The sequence below is a fragment of the Microcaecilia unicolor genome, chromosome 9 (genome assembly GCF_901765095.1).
Source record: "Microcaecilia unicolor chromosome 9, aMicUni1.1, whole genome shotgun sequence".
Taxonomy (NCBI): domain Eukaryota; kingdom Metazoa; phylum Chordata; class Amphibia; order Gymnophiona; family Siphonopidae; genus Microcaecilia; species Microcaecilia unicolor.
Genome location: NC_044039.1, coordinates 183,926,285 through 183,946,252, shown reverse-complemented (window position 1 = coordinate 183,946,252; position 19,968 = coordinate 183,926,285). Strand labels below are relative to the sequence as shown.

Here is a 19,968-nt window from a genome sequence, read left to right as displayed (position 1 = left end):
AATTGAGGTTGAAGTGGGGCAGACTCAGGAATAATGTCAGGAAGTATTTTTTTCACAGAAAGGGTGATGGAATGCCCTCCCACGGGAGGTGGTGATGAAAATGATAATGGAATTCAAACATGCATGGGATAAACACAAAGGAATACTGTTTAAAAGGAATGGATCCATACCAGTTTCATCATCAAGATAACTACCACAACCTCAAGCAGCAATCTCACAAGATTGCTAAAGGTCACAACAGCCATACTGCAATTGGAGCGGACATGGATAGGCATTTTGCTCCCACCCAGGCTGGCCCCAACTTTAACATGGCTGAATAAGATCTACTACTTGCATGAAGAGAAAAATCAAGGAGAAGAGTCTGGAAGCTAACAGAATCATTACAGTTCTAAGGTAACAGCTACTCTTCTCATCACTTTGTCTTTAAGCAAGATTACTATAATGAAAACTATTTTCAGAAATATAAGAGGTGATTTCCATGGAAAGACACTTGGATTTTCTAAGCTATTTCGAAGAACACTTACTAAATGTAGAAAACAGGATTTCTTTCTGATGTCACCTATTTGTGGGCCTGCTTGCACTTGGGGAAAACTCTTCATTACCAATGGAAATGTGCTATTAAGTAGTCCTACCTTTTAGGTTTTAAGTTGCCGGCTAATAGTTAGCCGGCAAATGATGAAGCTGTAAGTTAAGGGACAGGTGTTGATAATTGCTTTTTGATTGTTTCTTATATTTATGTTTTACCTTCATTGCAACAGAAAAATTGTGACTATTTGTTAATTTAACACTTTAAAAAAAATGTGAGGTTTAAATTTGTTTTGAAGGCTTATACATCAGAATTAGGAACCACTAGTATAACAAAACATGCTATTTAGCAGCCAAATTGGTGTGTAAATCTTCATAAAGCTGAATCAACTGTATATTGAAAAAGGCAGACAAAAAACCTTTAAGAATGGCACATGCACATTTTTGGCTTGACAACATTTATATCATAAAAAGTGTCCACAATAAACTGAGCACCTTGCTCAGCAACACTTTATACAGTATTTAGTATGAGAAACTACTCTCATATAAACAAATATTTGATGGTAGACTTCAGTGAAATTATAACATTTACATATAAATATACATAAATAAAATTCAAAGATAAATTACCTAGGTTAACAAAAAAAAAAAAAAAAAAAGTCAAACAATTCAAAAATAAATCTTTGACCAGATCTTTTCTAAATTATATTTTTATAAAAAAGCATAACTTCTATTACAAGTACTATGCTAGAAAAAATGTAGAATTGAGAACAATTGCCTTACACCAAGATGTAAATACAATTTTAAAAAGTATTTACAGCATCCATGCTCTTAACAGAGTTACAGTATAGCTCACTATGTAAGATGTTAATTCCTGAAAATTTTAAAAAATATACTGGTAAAAATTTATAATAAAAAATACTAAACTGACTAGACATATGAAAATATACTTTTAAGAAAATAGTAAGAAATCTAAATGCTACATGTTCAAAAGTACTATAGAAAACAAAAAGCATAGCTTAAGCATGATGGAAAAAAATAATAAAAAAATAACTAGAGAAAATAACCCTGTCATTGCAATATAGCAGAGCTGAAGTGACCAATGAGGTTTTATTCTTCCGATACGGAGGGAACTCAGAACATTGTTGTACACCGTCTATGCGGGCATGAGAGAAGATTACTGTATGTAGCTCTAGACAAATGAAATAGCCAGTAAGATTAAACTAAGAACAATGACCCAGAACACAGTTTGAAAAAAAGAATACTTAGAAGCAGCTCTTCCTATAGTCACTGCCTTAAAGCAGTAAGTGCAAACACTTGAGCTTTACAAGTTGGGTATACAAATGTGTAACTGGTTTGCTTGGCACCTGTTACCAACCCGAGAAAAATACATATTTGTATTTTAATGGAAAACATTCTCAAAGCAGAACAAATTGAGTAACTAAGGATTAAACAATATTTTGCAATATGAAGTGCTTTGCACAAAATTACATTTATAGATTTTGGAATACCAGTAAGGATGTTTGTTCATTTGTTCTTGAATTTTTGCCAAATCACAGGTGTTTCAAGATTCAACAAGGATCTCCACAATATGATCAATCTCATTAAGTTCTGTTTTACAGTTAGAACTGGAATTTGTTGTAGCTTGAGATGAGAAGTTTTCTAATACTTCACAGTGTCCCATTTTAGTGTTTCCCATCATTCCAGTAAGCACTGTATCAAGATCATAGTAAGAGGTGTCAACATCCGAAAACAAATCTTCAACAGAATTAGGGTTTTTATTTTCTAATGTTTCAAATATTTGATCTAAAGACTTTTGAAAGTTTCCTTTGTTATCTTGTGGGCTCCCCATTTCCCAGAGATTCTGCATATTTCTTGAGGTTTGCACAGAAGTAACTGTTGATAATTCTGATATATCTTGTGACCGAGTTTCCTCAAAGTCTGTACTAAAACTGCTATATCCTGAAATAAATTTTCCTTCACCTTGTTCCTTGGAGGAACGACAAAGAATGTCTGTTGAAACCAAACGGTCCAAAGATGTTTGTCCTGTACTCTGTGCATTTATTATCTGCCAGGTCCCATCCTGAGTCATCTCCTCTTGGATCTGTCGAACTGTATTAGCTATAAGCACTGAGCGACAAAGATTAGGTTCAACGAGCATGTGGCAGAGTTGAAGTTTAACCAAAGACATGTCCAACAACGACTGTCGTTGAAGATTATATGAAGGAATGGCTTTAAAACCAGCTAATGATCCATCAACTTCGTCTTCACCATCAAAACATTTCCTTTTTATCCCTCTTGCAAACATTGTGTCCTATTGGAGTAAACATTGGAAAAAATATAGGTTTAAACACAATGACAAAAACCTGAACCAAGTTTAATATTCAAACAGAACCATTTCCCCTAAACATCTGCAATAAATGAAAAACTGATTAGACCTGTTTCATCCAATAGTATTTTGCACATAAATTATCTAACAGTAGTGTATTTACAAGTGTCCTGAATGAATGAATAAAAGTTAAATTAAAATATTTACAGGTTTGAAAGGGACACAGACATAAAATTGGTCTTAACCCTTTAGTGTCCAATGTTCCCATATGGCTTATTACAGGAACATTGGACACTAAAGGGTTAAGGCCTATTGGCAGTTCTATATAGAAAAATTAGTTCTTACCTGCGGGTTATGCCGAGCTACCAGCAGGTGGAGATAAAGAGTACGGTAAGATCTCTGCTTAAAGGCTGCTGTGTATCTGCTCTCAACCAGTATTCAATATCCAAGCAATAAAGATAAGATATAAGGAGGCAGGACTTCCACAATGTTAACACCAAAGGAATAGCTTAAAGAAAATAGAAGCACAATACAGATTTATCCCGAATCAAACCATAACAAGTGTCTATGAACTGTGAAAAAACAAGCCAACAGGAACATACTGAGAAGGACTGGTTCTGGACTGATACTTTGGGACTAAAAGAAAGAAACTTAGCAGGTAAGGACTAACTGCTCCTTCTATTAGGTCTCAAGGATCAGACCAGACTTGTGGGATAAAAAAAAAAAAAAACGAAACAGTCCAAGTTGGGTAGGTCACAGAAATCACCATCCTGGTTGCTACAGCGGAGACATTCCAGCGATAATGCCTCAAAAAGATGGGATGAGACATCCATGTAGCTGAATGACAAATATCATCAGTTCAAGTAGTTTGGGCCTCAGCAAACGAAGTAGACAGCACTCTAGTAGAATGTGCATTAATCTTCAGAGACGCTGTCTTTAGCTTTAGAGGCTTTCATTCCTTTTCAAACACAAAGTTAAACAAAAAGCTGGTCTGAGCATTGAAAAATCATTGGTAACCTTCAGATAAACTGAGAAGGGCCCTATGAACATCAAATGTAGAGTCAAATTCCATGCCACAATTCTCCCTGCAAGAGAGACAAAAGATAAACTGGTTGATTGATATGAAATAGAGGAAGCTACATTGGGCAGAAAGGAACAGTCTGGATGGTAAACCCAGCCTCTGAAAAACAGAAACTGGTCTCTGTAGGATAACGCCTGAAGCTGGAGACACACCTGGCCAAAGACATGGCCTCTAGAAACAGTCTTTTGAGCTCCTTCAGCGAGGCCTTGAGGATAGGCTTGAAGGGAAATTTTTGTGGAGCCTTCAGTACCAAATTCAGACTCCACTCCAGACAAATGGGCTTATGGGGCACATTCAAATGATTGATGAATCAATCACATCCAGATAAACCGCCAAGAAAGGGCTCTAGAGATGACCTTGGAAACAACCTGAAAGCTAACCGTTTCCTAACACCTTCCTGTAGGGCCGAAATCTGTGCCAGAGATGAACTAAATGGAGAAATTGCATGGTCAGTGCACCAATGTTTAGAGAATGTCCATACTCTGGCATACACTACAGACATTGACTGCTTGTGCACCTGCAGAATGGTAATCACCTCCTCTGAATAATCTTTCCTTTCTTATCCTTGAACTTTCAAGAGCCAGGCTTGTAAGATCAAAGAGAGAAGGATCTTCCACTGTTATGGGACCCTGAGACAGAAGGACTCAGAGACAAAGTCCAACTGAAGGAGTTAGCTGAAGCCAAATAAACTCTGCATACCAGGGTCTTCTGGGTCAATCCAGGGCCACCATTACTAGCGGGCCAGGTAATGAGCCAATGCATTGAAAAATTCTGCACACCATTGGCCACGGAAGGAGACCACTGGCCAGCCTGTAGTGGCTGAAGAACCAGCAAACCTGAGCATTGTTTGGTTGCCATGAGGTCCAGGATTGGAAACCACCATGAGCTGGAATGCTTCCAATGGGTTTCCACTCTCCTGGATCCAGAGCATTCCTGCTAAGGAAATCAGCCCAATTATTCAATTCTCCTGTGATATAAGCTGCTGAAATGAGATGAACTTGAGTCTCTGCCCACTGCAATAAGAAAGCAGCCTCCCCGGCTAGAGGAGCACTCCTGATGTCCCCTACCTGTTGACATAAGCTTCCCCCTGCAGCACCTACTGAAAGGAAAGCAAAGCTTTCTGATTTGCTCTAAGCTCCAGATGGTTTAAATTGACCAAGAAGCTTCTGTCACCAACCAGCAATCCTGAGCCGTGAGATGAAGACATGAGCCCCCAAGCCTGAAAGGGTGGCATCTGGTGACCACAGTCCACTCTGGTGATGCTAGAGGAAGCCCCTAATGAAGGCTGGCCAGAGAAAGCCACCACTGCAGACTGTGCCTTACAGGAAGTGTCCAAGGGAGACTAACATTGTAATCCAAATGCAGAACAGCAAGAAAGCACAGACAACTAGAGTGGCTTCATTTGCATTTTGGCCTAAGGAGGAATCTCCAAGGTGGAAGCCATGGTCCCCAATACTTGAACATAATCCCATGGGAATGGGAGCTGAAGACAAAGACAACCCTGTACAGGAGATACAATCTTTATTTGACATGATGAGGGGAGAAATCTGTTTCCCTCTTTGGTGTTGAAGAGGACACCCAAATACTTCAGAGATTGGTGGGAGCAAGCTGGCTTTTGATAATGTTGACTTCCCAGCCTTGGGAGCTAAAAGGAGACCTGAAGGCTTTCCTGTTAAAAGGCAGCTCTATCCAGGAAAGGATAGACTTGAATACCTTGCCGCCTTATAAAAGGCTGCTATGCCTACCATGACCTTTAGAAAGTCCTTGGCATTATGGAGAGACTGACGGGCATTGCAATGAATTGCTAGTAAGTCCCGACAGAAACATGGAGAAAACGCAGATGAACTGGTCAAATAGGAACGTGGAAATAAGCTTAAGTTTAGAAATACTCCGGGCCGAAAAGAGCTTATGACAGATTGCAGATTCTCCATCCTGAAGTGCTGAACTCAGCGCCTTGTTTACATTTTGAGATACAACATGGGATGGAAGAAACCTCCTTTTTTGGGAACCATAAAAGGAATGAAGTACCTACTGGTGCCCTGCTCATCCAGAGGAACAGGCTGAACTGCTCCCAACTGAAGCAAGGACCACAGAGTGTACTGAACCTTTTTGGGAGCTTTGCACAGGGACTTCAATGGGTAATGTAATTCTGTGTTGCCCAGTTCGGAGCTTATAACAAGCTGAGAAGAGCTCTGTGGAATGTGAGACACGCTCCACCACACATATGCGAGTGTCTTCCCACCCACAAGAGTGCGGCTACTGCAGTAAAAGACTACAGCATAGGTGACAAAAAGACAACTCCAAGGAGAGGTGGGAGGGTTGAGAAAATACAAGGCCTGCTGACCTCGGAGAATACCTGCTAGAGGTAAGTATCTTCGCTTTTTCAGAGGATAGGCAGCCTATGCATTCCCACACATGGGGAATCCCTAGCTACCAGGCTCACTGAAAACCACCACCACTGGTCAACTGGGCATCGCAACGGCAAGGACATAACAGATCAACCTGAAACTATATACAACTATGTGAGAGTGCAGTCTGTAACAGAAGAGAACAGGCCTAGAGGGGTGGAGTTGGATTCTAGACCCAAAACAGATTCTGCAATACTGTCAGAAAGTTGCATCAGATATCCTGCTCAGGCAGTAGTGCGATGTGCGGGCCAAAGACCACATTGCGGCCTTGCAAATTTCTTCAATGGAGGCTGACCACAAGAGGGCAACTGACACAGCCATATGGCTCTAACAGTATTTATTTATTGCACTTGTATCCCACATTTTCCCACCTATTTGCAGGCTCAATGTGGCTTACAAAGGTCTGTTATGGCATCGCCATATCAGGTTACATAATACAATTGTTATAAAGTATGAGCACTGACATGACCCTCCAGGGCAAGCCCAACTGGACATAAGTGAAAAATGCATCTGCCAGCCAATTACAGATTGTGCATTTCCCCAACGGCGAACCTGATCCCATTGGGATTAAAAGACACAAAAAAGCTGGGTGGACTGTATATGGGGTTCAGTCTGTTCCACGTAATATGAAAATAATCGCTTGCAATCCAAGGTGTGCAAGGTGCTCTTGCCAGGACGGGCATGAAGTCAGGGAAAGAACATTGGCAAGATAAATCAACTGGATCAGATGTAACTCCAGCACATTAGGCAGGAACTTGGGGTGCATGCAGAGGACTATTTTGTTGTCATGAAGTTTTGTGTAAGGAGCATCCACTACTAAGACCTGAAGCTCACCAACTCTACAAGGTAACAGCAACCAAGAAAATGACCTTCCAGTTCAAGTACTTCAGATGGCAGGAATTCAGCGGCTCAAAAGGAGCTTTCATCAGCTGGGTGACAACACTGAAGGTTCCATGATACTGGTGGAGGTTTGACAGGGGGCTTTGTCAACAGCAAACCTCATGAACTGAACTAGACAGGCTCTCCAGAGATGAGGTTACCCTCTGCACACTGATAAGCATTAATTGCACTGAGTTGAACCCTTATAGAATTTGTTTTGAGACCAGACTCTGAGTGGTGCAAAAGGTACTTAAGGTATGTGTAGGACATGAAATGGGATCTAGGGCCTTGCCCTCACACCAGACAGCAAACCTCCTCCATTTAAAAAGTATAACACCTCTTGGTGGAACCTTTCCTAGAAGCCAGCAAGACCCAGAAGACACCCTCTGGTAGGACCAAGGAAGCAAAATTCTAGGTTCTCAACATCCAGGCTGCGAGGGCCACAGACTGGAGGTTGAGATGAAGAGACCCCTTGTTTTACATGATGAGGGTCAGAAAACACTCCAATCTATGATTCCTGGATAACTCCAGAAGAAGAGAGAACCAGATCTGTCGAAGCTAGTAAGGAGCGATCAGAATCATAGTCCCACAGTCTTGCTTGAATTTCAACAAAGTTTTCCCCACAAGAGGTATGGGAGGAAACACATACAGAAGACCTGTCCCCCAATGAAGGAGGAAGGCATCCAAAGCTAGTCTGTTGTGGGCCTGGAGCCTGGAACAGCATGACTAGTATGTCTGCTCTCAGTCCCGAGAGGAAGGCTCGAACCTTCTATTTACTGAGCAGGGCTCCAATGAACTCCAATTGCTGGGAAGGGTGGAGAAGGGACTTGGGGTAGTTTAAAACAAACCCTAGCAGCTCGAGCACCCAAACAGCCCTCCATATGGACTTCTGTGTACTATCCTTTGACATGCTCTTCATCAGCCAATCGCTGAGATGGAGTTCATGTGTTCCCCTACGTTTGCGTAGTGATCCTGTGACTACTGCTAGACATTTGGTAAATACCCTGGGAGCTGACATGAGGCCAAATGGCAACACGTGGTACTGAAGTTCTATGTTCCCAATCAAAATCGTAGATACTTCCATCCCACCTATCGGAGCGTGTGTGTATGCATTCTTTAAGTCCAGAGAGCATAGCCAATTGATTTCCTGAATAATGGAGAGAAGGGTGCCCAAGGAAACAATCCTGAACTTTTCCTTGACCAGGAATTTGTTCAGGCCCTAGGTCTAGAATGGGATGCATCCCTCCTGTCTTCTTTTGCTCAAGAAGTACATGGAATAGAATTCCTGTCCTTCCTCCCCGATGGAATGGGCTTGACTGAATGGGTCTTCAGAAGGGCTGAGAGTTCCTGTGCAAGTACCTGCTCTTGCTGACAGCTGAAGGAATAAGCTCTCGGTGGGCAATTTGGAAGATTCTGATGAAAATTGAGGGCGTATCCTAGACTGACTATTTGAAGAACCCACAGATCAGCGGTAATAAAAGGGGCCACCTTTCCTGAAAAAGACTTCATCCCCCCTCCAACTGGTAAGTCGTCCGGCATGGATACTGGGATAGTGGCTATGCTCTGCTGGAACCAGTCAAAAGCTCATCCGTTGCTTTGACTGGGGAGCAGCAGGGGCGTTTAGGCACATGCTGCTGATGCAAATCAGCGTGCTGGGGCTGAGCCTGAGAAGGTGTGCAAGAGGAGGTAGCATACCTATGCCTCTGCGAGTAATAGGTAACCTTTCTCAACTTGCAAAAAGACCTCCTAGAGGAGGCAGATGCGAAGGTGTCTAGCGGGAGAGTGACCTCCTCAACCTTCTTTCCAAAAAGGTTATCCCCCTGGGGCATAACAACCTTGGCTGAACTGCAGTTTCTAAATGTGAGTCTGCACGTTGCTATACTTTGGGCAGAGATCCTGGATGCCACATCAACAGTGTCTTAGGCACCACTGGGCAAGAACTTACAATACGCCTTCTGCTGCTTGGCCAATTTGTAAAGCGACTCGGCCTGCTCCTGAGGGAGAGAATCAGCCAAATCTAGCATCTTGCGCACAGAGTCCCGCAAGTAAATGCTTCTGAAGAACTAGGATGATTGTATAAGTGACAAGCATAGAGGCATGAAACATTTTCCTCCCAAAAGAGTACAAGGTTCTTGCTTCTCTGCCCGGGGGCACTGAAGCACAGTCCCTAGAAGGCTTGGCCCTTTTGAGGGCGGATTCAACCATAAGGGAGTGATGAGACAACAGACTTATCACACCCAGGTGTGATCAAACCCAGGGGTACTGTGAATTCGATACAAGATGTATCTTCTTGGGCAGTACCAGGACAGAGGGTACTCCCAGTTCTGCGTGAGAACGTCCTGCATGATCTCGTGCAGTGGTACAGTCACAGCCTCTCTAGGAGACTTGTAGTCCAGGACCTCAAATATCGTGGCCCTCCAAAGGAAATGGAATGTGGCAACCACCACTTCCTTGATAAAAGAGGGAAAGAAAAAGCTCTAAGGAGAAGGCTCTCTCTTTTCCTATGGTGGGGAGGAGTCTGAGGGGATGCCATAAGACTCAACCTCTGAGAAGTACCGTGGATCCTCCTCTGACTCCCATGAGTGCTCCTCATTGGTGAGTCAAAACTCCTCATGGGAGGGTTGAGACCGAGCCTGCCTCGACATAGAAGAATGACGTTCTCTAGAGGGGCGTCAAGGAGTATGTTCCCGCCTCTACTCCGGTGAAGCTTCCTTCACAGAGACATCGAAGGGGTACCAGCTTGGATGGCAGTCTACACCGGCATGGTAGGCGCAAGCACCCCTCAATGCCGATGCATTCCGTTCAAGAAGCCAGCCAGCAGCTCAGGGAGCAAGGTCCCAGAGGGCCGACACCGAGAAAGGCTGGAGCGTTGATTCAGAGAGTTTGCAGAACTTCTGGAGTCGAGGTGGGAGGCTGGTTTTGGCTACTTGGAGACCTCTGCACCGGCACCTCTTGTAAGGAGAGGAGGGCGAGTGGTCCTCCCTGCGCCGACGCTTCTTGGGTGCAGAATTCCTCAGCGCCCTGGCATCGTGCATAAAATCCTCATGTCACCTCAGGGTCTGGTCCAACGCAGGCCATTCTTGGGAGCCCTGCACAGCAGTTAGTGTCGAGGCAAATGGAGATCCACTCAACGAACTACTTTGTGTCCATATGTCTAGCAGCCATACATACCGATGCAATACCAGACATTGAAGCTGATGTCATCAAGGATTCGGACTGGGCTCCAAAGATTCAGTCCTGCTGAGCTTCTCTGGCCAACTGGGTCCTATTCTTCATATGAAGATACAGGACACAGTTAGGACTATGATCAGGCCCTAGGTACTGAAGACACTAAGAATGGGTGGCCTCATCAGAGACAGTCCGACTGTACTGGGTACAGTGCTTGAAGCCAGTGGGAACTTGAGTGGACATGGAAGGAAAAGCCTCTGCAGCCAAATCAAATGAAGCCATGGTACTACAAAAAGGGGCAAGACACCAGAGAAAAAGAACGGGTGAACCAGGCTGAAGTCAAGGCCTAAAAGCAGTCTGATGATGCACAAAATAAAGGAAAAAATCTTAAGCAGGAAAAATAGGAGAGACCATAAGGGAAGAGAAAAACCAAATCCTAACATGGGCTCACAAAGACAGTAAAAAAAAAAAAAAAAATCACCGCAAAGGCACTAAAAAGCTCTTCCAGAGTAAGCTGTAAAGAGAAGCAGCAAAATGCAACTTTTCACCGCTGTAAAAAAACAAACAAACAAACAAACTGCGGTAACTGTTCTCATGGCAGGCTGGAAGGCACTCACACATACAAGGTGGAGCATGTCTTGCACTCCAGAGCTCTTTTCAGCTTGTCAAGCTTCAGAACGAGCAACACGGGATCGCATTATGTGTAATACATAGGCCTGCTTGTCCTTGGATAAGAAAAGAATTGGAGTAGATCAAGAAACTCCAGTTTGTAGCCTTCCCTTATGACCTCCAAGACCCACTGGTCTGACATGATCTTGGCCCACTCCTCAGAGGCTGCAAGATGACTATCAATAACCCTGCACCAAGGAGTGAGCCTGGACCCAATCACTGCAAAGGAAGGTTATTAGTTGTTCTTGGATTTACAGAAGAATTCTTCGTCACCTTGACTAAGACTGCCACTGCTGAAAACATGGTTTTTGAAAGAAGGAACTAGACTTCCCGGGCCTATTAACTCCTGGCCTCCAGAAATTGGAAGCGAAATTGAGAAGGCCTAAAGGGGGCCTTAGTCAAGTCTACAGGCAAATGCAGAGTCTTGGAATCACCCAGATCTTTAACAAATTTTTCCAAGTCCTCTCCAAACAACCTACCCCAAAAGGAGAGTTTTACTAACCTGGACTTGGATTGTGCATCAGCTGCCCAATATTTGAGCCACAACCACTGCCTTGCTGAAACTGCTAAAGCCCATTTGCTTAGCAGATGCTCTAAGCAGGTCAAACAATAAATCCACTAGTTATGAAAGACAAGAGTCAAGGGAAGGAAGGTAAGCATTGCACTCCTCTAAAGAGGAAGACTGCTGTAACCAGGAAAGACACACCAGCCACATAAGAACTGCAAATAGTAGCTTGCTGACAGAGGGCAGATAAACATTGAACTTGAAGACACCAATCTGCAATTGTGGACATCTTTGACAGCGGTATTCCCTTCTACTGGAATAGCAGGTTCTTAGTGACCACCACGATCAAGGTATCTACTCAGCAGTTTCAACTTAATCTACTTCATCAGGGAGGATAGGATAGAGCCTAGACATAACCTGTGCTCCCTTAGATTTGAATCTGGCAAGTCCAATTGTGCTGAAATGAATGAGTTCCTCCATTAGCTTCATGTATATGGAGGCTTCTTTGTACATTAGAAGATGGAGGTGCCTCAGCAGAAGGAGAGGAAATATTTAAAATTTCTAGAGTCTTGGTGATAAGAGCAGCAAGATCCTCCCTGTGAAATAGTCTGGCTGCTGTAGGGTCATTCCCTTCATTAAGGGACACATCTCCCTCCATACAAACTCCAGATAAGGAATGACTACAGGCACCACCAAGGCAATGTCAGAATCACAGCCAGAAGCTATAGACAGCTCATCTAGATCTCTCCTTTGATCTAGTCTCCTTTTCTTAGGGAGACAGATCCCTTGAGGGAAGCCAAAGGAGAACCATGTCACTAGCAGGCCAAGATCTCTTAAGTAGGCTTGATAAACTCAGGTGAAAATGGGGGTTTACTCAGCTCCTTGTACAATTACTAAACTTTGAGGTCAGTAGAAGCTGAAGTGTACAGGGAACAGCCCGATGGAATCAAAGGAATTTCATCCACACGAGTAGCAGACACACACTGCATTCCCCGAAATGGCTGCCAACACACAGTCAGAACCTGTGGAAGCAGAGCCCAGCAAGGCATCCACGGCAGTAAATTCCTGCCCCTCACAAACTCGAACACATAGTGCACTTACCCAACACACTTTGTCAGCTCCCACACCACAAATAGCCAGCTCCCACACCACAAATAGCATTTTGCTGACTCAGCCGCCATAGAGGAAAAACAGCTGGTACTCATCTGCTGCTCTCTGCTAAAGTCAACCAATTCCACAGGTCCTACCACTATAACTGATGTGTCAAAAACAACTCCCCCCTTGAACAAAGTGGTGGTAAGGCAAGAGCTGTCCCCCACTCTCCTCCGGTTAAAGGAGGCAGGAAAATGCAGCGGGGAAGGGATCTAGCACTGCCAACCATCAACCCCCAGCTCAACTGGCCGAATTTAGTAGCCCAAGAGCAAGTCACCAGTATTAGTCACAGGTTAAGTCTGTACTTGCCTGCTGGAGACAGAGAATACTGGCTGAGAGCAGATGCAGAGTAGCCTTTAAAGGCAGAGATCTGCTATATTCTGTATAACCTGGAAGAGCAGTCAAAACCTAGTAGAAGTGGGTACAGGAGGGAAGAATGTCTGTATAAATATTGTATGTATGTATGTATGTATGTATGTATGCAGAATCCTAATTTCTAAACAGTGGGTAAAAATTCTAGGGAAAAAAAATATTTTCATCCCCCCCCCCCCCCCACCCCACCCCACCAATGACAAAAAGGAGAATGTCCTTGAGTAGCTGCAAACAAAAACCCGTAACACCCTAGCCTTAGGTCAGGTACTAATTCAGCTAGAAGCCTCAAACAGGAGGAAGCTGCTGAATTAAATAATAATAAAAAAAAGTATACTGCATATCTATGTAGGTCCCAAAACATATAAAAAATTACACCTCTCCTAAAAATGTCTTCCTGCAGTACTCTAAAGGTGTGCTACCGTTTAGAGTGTGCTATAATGCTAAAGACACCCATATATTCCTAAGGTGTCGCTAGCAAGGCTTAGTAAACAGGGCCTAAGTTTAATTCTCTCACTACTGTTAGGCCAGGCAAATTCATTATACAATCCTCATAGCACAAAAATAAGGTTTCTCTACATGTCTTTTTAAAATGGAAAATCCTGAAAGCTATAAAGCTTTTTCAGAACTGGGTTTCCAGCTTCAGGTTCTTAAATGTGCCAAATATCAAAGACAGAAAAAACAAACATGTAGCGACACTTCCATGTTCTGAAAAAAACAATTCACGTTTTACAAGCGCTAAAACATGATGCTGGAAATCTGAAAAACAATCAGGTTAAAAATTGAATTTAAGCAGAAAAGAAATCAAAAAATATGCACAGTCACACTTAGATCCGTTTACAGTTGAACGGAGCACCAAACAATTCAAAATGGCGTCTCAGCGTCATCAGTAGATCATCTAATATAAATAAAGTCCTCAATTAACTTATTGTCATGACAAGTGTGACTGTTTGTGCGTATTTTTTGATTCTTTTCTGCTTAAATTCAATTTTTAACCTGATTGTTTTTCAGATTTCCAGCATCATGTTTTAGCGCTGTTCCTGATGAAGCCTTGATGTCGGGGTGAAACGGAGGTGGCCCCCGTCGAACATAAAGACAAAAGTGCTTTATTCACATTATCAAGTTAAGTGTTCTCACTTTTTTTGATGCTGTAAATTCAACAGTTCAGCAATTAAGAATCACATTTTTGTTAAAGCAAGATAATTACCGTATTTTTCGGACTATAAGACGCACTTTTTCCCCCCAAATTTGGGAGGAAAATGGGGGGTGCTTCTTATAGTCCGAAGGTAGAGATTTCCCTCCCTCCCTCCGAGTTCGGGATCACCCCCCCCCCCCCGGTCACCACTTCTCCCTACTCACGTCACACGATCTTCCCTGGTGGTCTAGTGACGTCGGGGCAGGAAAGAGCCCCCTCTTTCCTGCCCAGCGCGCTGCTCTCCGTCCTTTATGCAGCCTGACTGTCTCGGCGAGATTCAAAATGGCCGCCGAGACTTCAATTCTCGGCGGCCATTTTGAATCTCGCCGAGACCGTCAGGCAGCATACAGGAGGACGGACAGCAGCGCGCTGGGCAGGAAAGAGGGGGCTCTTTCCTGCCCCGACGTCACTAGACCACCAGGGAAGATCGCGTGACGTGATTAGGGAGAAGTGGTGACAGGGCCGGGGGGAGGGCGATCTCGAACTTGGACAAGACGCACCGGAGCACCTAGGTTTTAGAGGAGGGAAAAAGGAAAAAATTTTTTTTTCCTATTTCCCTCCTCTAAAACCTAGGTGCGTCTTATAGTCCGAAAAATACGGTATGCTAATACACAAGGCAGCTTAATGTTTAAAAAAAAATTATTTAGCTGTCCAACTTTGTGGAGTTTTTTATACCCAGTGATAGAATTTGGGCGTGTGTTACTTTTGTTATTAGTAACCTCGCTCTAAACCTGCGACAGTTTGCCCCAGGTTTCTGAGGGTTTTTCTCCACTTTAATGCACCTTCTTTGAAGTTTTGTCTTCTAGAGTCTTTGTATATTTGTTATTACATTACGAGCTTTTTGACTCTAGTTGATACTGCAATTTGTGTTGTTCTTTAGGGTTTCTTCGGTGTCTGAAGCTGGCTCTGTACGACCTCATTCCTCTCACCAGTCATTCTTTGAAGATTCGGGGGGGGGGGGGGGGGGGGGGGGTCTTCTATGCCTTTGAGAGCGGAAGACCTAGAGGAAGGGGAGATTCTGCAGGACCCCAAGGCTGTCCGCATTTTTCATTGCGACGAGCTCCCCGCTCTCATTACTGACACGTTACAGGCTCTAAATACTGAGGATTCGGAGGTGGCGGCAGCCTCTCCGGTTAACTTAAAAATGGCCAATACTAGAAAGCCTGCTCGGGCTTCTCCTCTTCACAAGGCCATACAAGAACTTATTACAGCTTAGTGGACAGATCTGGATGGGAGCCTGAAGGTGGCTAGAGTTATGGCTCATCTTTAACCGGTAGGGTAAACGCATCTGGGTCTTTTTATACTACAGGTGGTGGATGTTCTAGTAACTGCGGTTACCAACACCACTCTCCCAGTAGAAAGAGGGGGAGGGGATCTGCATTGAAAGATATGCAGGGCTGCCATTTGGAGGCTTCTCTGAAGCACTCCTTCAAGTTCTTGGCCCTTGCGCTATAAGCCGCCACATGCCCTCTTCCTATGCGACCAGGGTGTCTCTCTCCTGGGTACATGCGGTCGAGCAGATTCTGGAGGCTTCCGCCTCTCTGCCAGACTTGGCTCCTCGTATAGAGTTGGTTTTAGCTTATTTGGCTGATGCCCTTTATGATATGGTAAGGGTGTCTGCCAAGCAGAAGTCCTCGACGGTGACTGCTATGCATTTGCTGTGGCTTCGCCATTGGTCAGCAGATATGGCCTCTAAGCAGCATCTGGCGAAATTGCCCTTTCGGGGCGAAGCTCTTGTTTGGGGAGGACTTGGAAAAGATCGTTAAGGATCTGGGAGATTCCAAATCTCAGCATCTCCCTGAGTGTGTGTATCATCAAACTAGGAGCTCCTCCTCAAAGCCTCGGTTTTGGGAAGCCCGCCAATACCGTCTGGGGTGAAACTCGGGCTCTTTTCAGTGTTCCAGATTTCAACTGCGCTCCTCCTTTCACTGACAAGAGATGCGCAGGTTCCAGCCAGGGACAAGGAGCCCAAGGACGTTCAACAGAATAATGGGGCGCCGGTCCACTCTTCCGTTCCCAACATGGGGGGGGGGGGGGGTCGATTGTTACCAATGGGTTCTGGATCTGATCAGAGACGGGTACAGGTTGGAGTTTGCTGCACACGCAGGAGACGCCTTTTTGGTGTCCCGCTGTGCCACAGCCGTCAAGCGGGTGGCTGTAAATGACACATTGCGTTCACTGCTGCATTTGGGGGCTGTAGTGCCCATTCTGCAGTCCGAGCTTTGTTCAGGCCGGTACTCAATTTATTTTGTGGTTCCTCGAAAAGGAGGAACTTTCAGACCGGTGCTCAACTTGCAGCCTCGGTGTTGCAAGAGGGCTTTCAGAAAGGCTTAGCCTAGAATTCCCTCTGGGTGCAGGTAGCAACGCTGGCATGTTTCTGAGGGTGTGTATTTTCCCTCATTTCTTGATGCTCGTCGCTGCGGTTGAGGGAACACATTTTGGCTGTGAGGAAAGTTCAGGTAGTATTTCTTCGTCTCCCTGCTTTGGGATATGAAATATACTTACGAGGAAAGGAGCTGGACGTCCACAGTCACTACCTTCTTTCAGTGTTTTCTATCTCCACCTGCTGTTAGGCGGATATAACCTACCAGCTCCTGGATTCATCTGCTGCGACTAAAGGAAAGAAAATTATCTGGTAAGTCCTAATTTTTCCATAATACATTTTTCCCTATATTTTATTTTAAATATACCTTAAGGCCCAGCTTTTCCCCACCCTACTTAACCCTTCCCAGGTTTGCCCTCAATTGCCCCCCAATCTCTCTTCTATTTCCTCCCACTTTCATGGCTCAAACCCTCTCTCTGGATACTTATCCTCTCCCTTCTTGGTTCCCTATCCTTCTCAATCTGAGGTTGGTTCACCTTCCTTGTCTACTCAGGACATGCATGTCCCCTGCTGCTGCTTCTTCCTCCATCCAGGCCACAATGGTGGTGAATCTATAAATCCCCCTGAGAACTTTTTCTCTTGGGTTTTCCAGAAATTATGTCCCCATTAAGGGGCAGTATATCAACTACATAAATAACCTCTAACATTTCCTTAAGATCTGGCAAAATTTAAGCTTTTACAATATTTTGAAGGCAGAGTTTGTATAAGTTGTCCCTCCACATTAGAATACTCCTTTATTTGAAGTTTCATCTTGCTCTTGGTAGATCTTTAAGCAAAATTGCATAATGTACTTACAAGTCTGGGCAACTTGCACTAATAAAAGCATTATTTTGCTGTACAAAGCTGTTTAATACAGTAATGTCAGTCAAATTCTGTTAACTTATTTGAAGTCAAGAAACATTAGTGAACCTAAACAGAAGGTTTCTCTTTACACTAATTGAATGGATTTCAATTTTAATTTTTCTGCACATAAAAATTCTTTGGAAAAAAAACAGTGACATTTAGGCTCACTGTTAATTTCCTTAGTCAGACTGGGTGTTATACTTTCCTTCCAGCAGTTGGGAGGTAGAAGGTAAAATTATGTATAATCATACCTGATAATTTTCTTTCCATTAATCATAGCTGATCAATCCATAGACTGGTGGGTTGTGTCCATCTACCAGCAGGTGGAGATAGAGAGCAAACTTTTGCCTCCCTATATGTGGTCATGTGCTGCCGGAAACTCCTCAGTATGTCGATATCAAAGCTCCATCCGCAGGACTCAGCACTTAGAGAATTACACCCACGAAGGGACACTCTGCCCAGCTCACCACCGCCGAAACGGGGGAGGGGAATCCGTCCAGCTCATCCCCGCGGAGCGGGGGAGGGACACCACACCCGCCGATGCGGGGGGATCTGGCTTATCCTGCAACCGCAACCGCGGGAGGAGCTGACTGACCCTAACACCGCCGAAGCGGGAGGGGTACAAAGCTGCCCTACAGCCGCACGAAGCGGGAGGGAGTGCCGGCAGAATTTATGTCTCAATCCAGCCCCGTAAAACGGAGGGGAGAGGAATGCAGCAGCTCACTGTAACACAAACTCGTCTCAACTCTTGAAGAATCCAAGTGAAAGAAGAACTTGAACACGAAGTCCTCCTGAAGTAACTGAAGGCTAAACTTGAACCTAAAATTCAACCAGAATATAAACAGTACAGATATCTGGGAGGGGCTATGGATTGATCAGCTATGATTAATGGAAAGAAAATTATCAGGTATGATTATACATAATTTTACCTTCCATATCATCAAGCTGATCAATCCATAGACTGGTGGGATGTACCGAAGCAGTACTCACCCAGGGCGGGACATAGAAATCCCTGACCTCAACACTGAAGCTCCAAACCGGGCCTCCGCCCGTGCAGCCACAGTCAAACGGTAATGCTTGGAGAATGTATGAGCCGAAGCCCACGTTGCCGCCTTGCATATCTCTTCCAGGGAGACGGATCCGGCCTCTGCCATCGAGGCCGCCTGAGCTCTCGTGGAGTGAGCCTTCAGCTGGATAGGCGGCACCTTCCCCGCGGCCACATAAGCCGCTGCAATGGCTTCCTTGACCCATCTTGCCACTGTAGGCTTAGCAGCCTGCAGACCCTTACGAGGACCTGCAAACAGGACAAACAGATGATCCGATTTCCGGAAATCATTGGTCACTTCCAAGTATCTGATGATGACTCGTCTCACATCCAGATATTCAAGAGCGGAGTACTCCTCTGATTAGTCCTCCCTACGAAAGGAAGGGAGACAGAGCTGCTGATTCACATGGAAGCGAGAACCAATCTTGGGCAGGAAGGCAGGCACTGTGCGCATAGTCACTCCTGCCTCAGTGAACTGCAGAAAAGGCTCTCGACATGAGAGCGCCTGGAGCTCGGAAACTCTTCTGGCTGAAGTGATAGCCACCAAAAAGACTGCTTTCAACGTCAGGTCTTTCAGAGATGCCCTCGACAAGGGTTCCAAAGGCGGCTTCTGCAATGCTCTTAGCACCAGGTTGAGATTCCACGCAGGCACCACTGAGTGCAGAGGAGGGCGCAGGTGATTAACTCCCTTGAGAAAGCGCACCACATCTGGCTGCGAAGCCAGGGAAGCACCCTTCAGGCGGCCCCTGAAGCAAGCCAGAGCCGCTACCTGGACTTTAAGGGAACTGAGCGACAGGCCTTTCTCCAGACCTTCTTGCAGGAACACCAACACTGAAGAAATTGGAGCAGTGAATGGAGAAAGTGAGCCTGCTTCACACCATGCTGCAAAGATACGCCAGACCCTGGCGTAAGCAGTAGAAGTAGAGCGCTTCCTCGCTCTCAGCATAGTGGCGATGACCTTGTCTGAGAAGCCCTTCTTCCTCAGACGCTGCCGCTCAATAGCCAGGCCGTAAGACCAAAGGGAGAGGGATCCTCCATCACCACGGGACCCTGATGTAACAGGCCCTGCTCCACTGACAGCCGCAGAGGATCGTCGACTGAGAGCCTGAACAAGTCCGCATACCAGGGACGTCTGGGCCAATCCGGACCCACCAGGATTACCCTGCCGGGATGCTTTGCCACCCGGTCTAGCACCCTGCCCAACATGGGCCAGGGCGGGAACACATAGAGGAGCTCTTGTGTCGGCCACTGTTGGAGAAGAGCATCTACTCCCAGGGATCGAGGGTCCCGTCCTCTGCTGAAAAGCGCGGCACTTGGCCATTGGCCGATGACGCCATCAGATCTAGGCTCGGCTGGCCCCAGCGCTTCGTGATGTCCAAGAACGCCTGAGCAGATAGTTGCCACTCTCCGGGCTCCA

General features: G+C 45.0%; 1 protein-coding gene across 1 annotated transcript in view; it reads right to left on the bottom strand.

Moving 5' to 3' along the window:
* Nucleotides 1-939: 939 nt before the first annotated feature.
* The window catches only part of CDCA4 (cell division cycle associated 4), a 38,890-nt gene continuing 19,861 nt past the window's right edge, over nt 940-19,968 (bottom strand). The window contains exons 2-3 of the mRNA XM_030214766.1: nt 16,786-16,893; nt 940-2,839 (exon numbers count right to left, since the gene is read on the bottom strand). Of these exons, the coding sequence (XP_030070626.1) occupies nt 2,090-2,833 (744 nt within the window). The 5' untranslated portion in view covers nt 2,834-2,839; nt 16,786-16,893 and the 3' untranslated portion in view covers nt 940-2,089. The remainder of the gene's footprint in view (nt 2,840-16,785; nt 16,894-19,968) is intronic.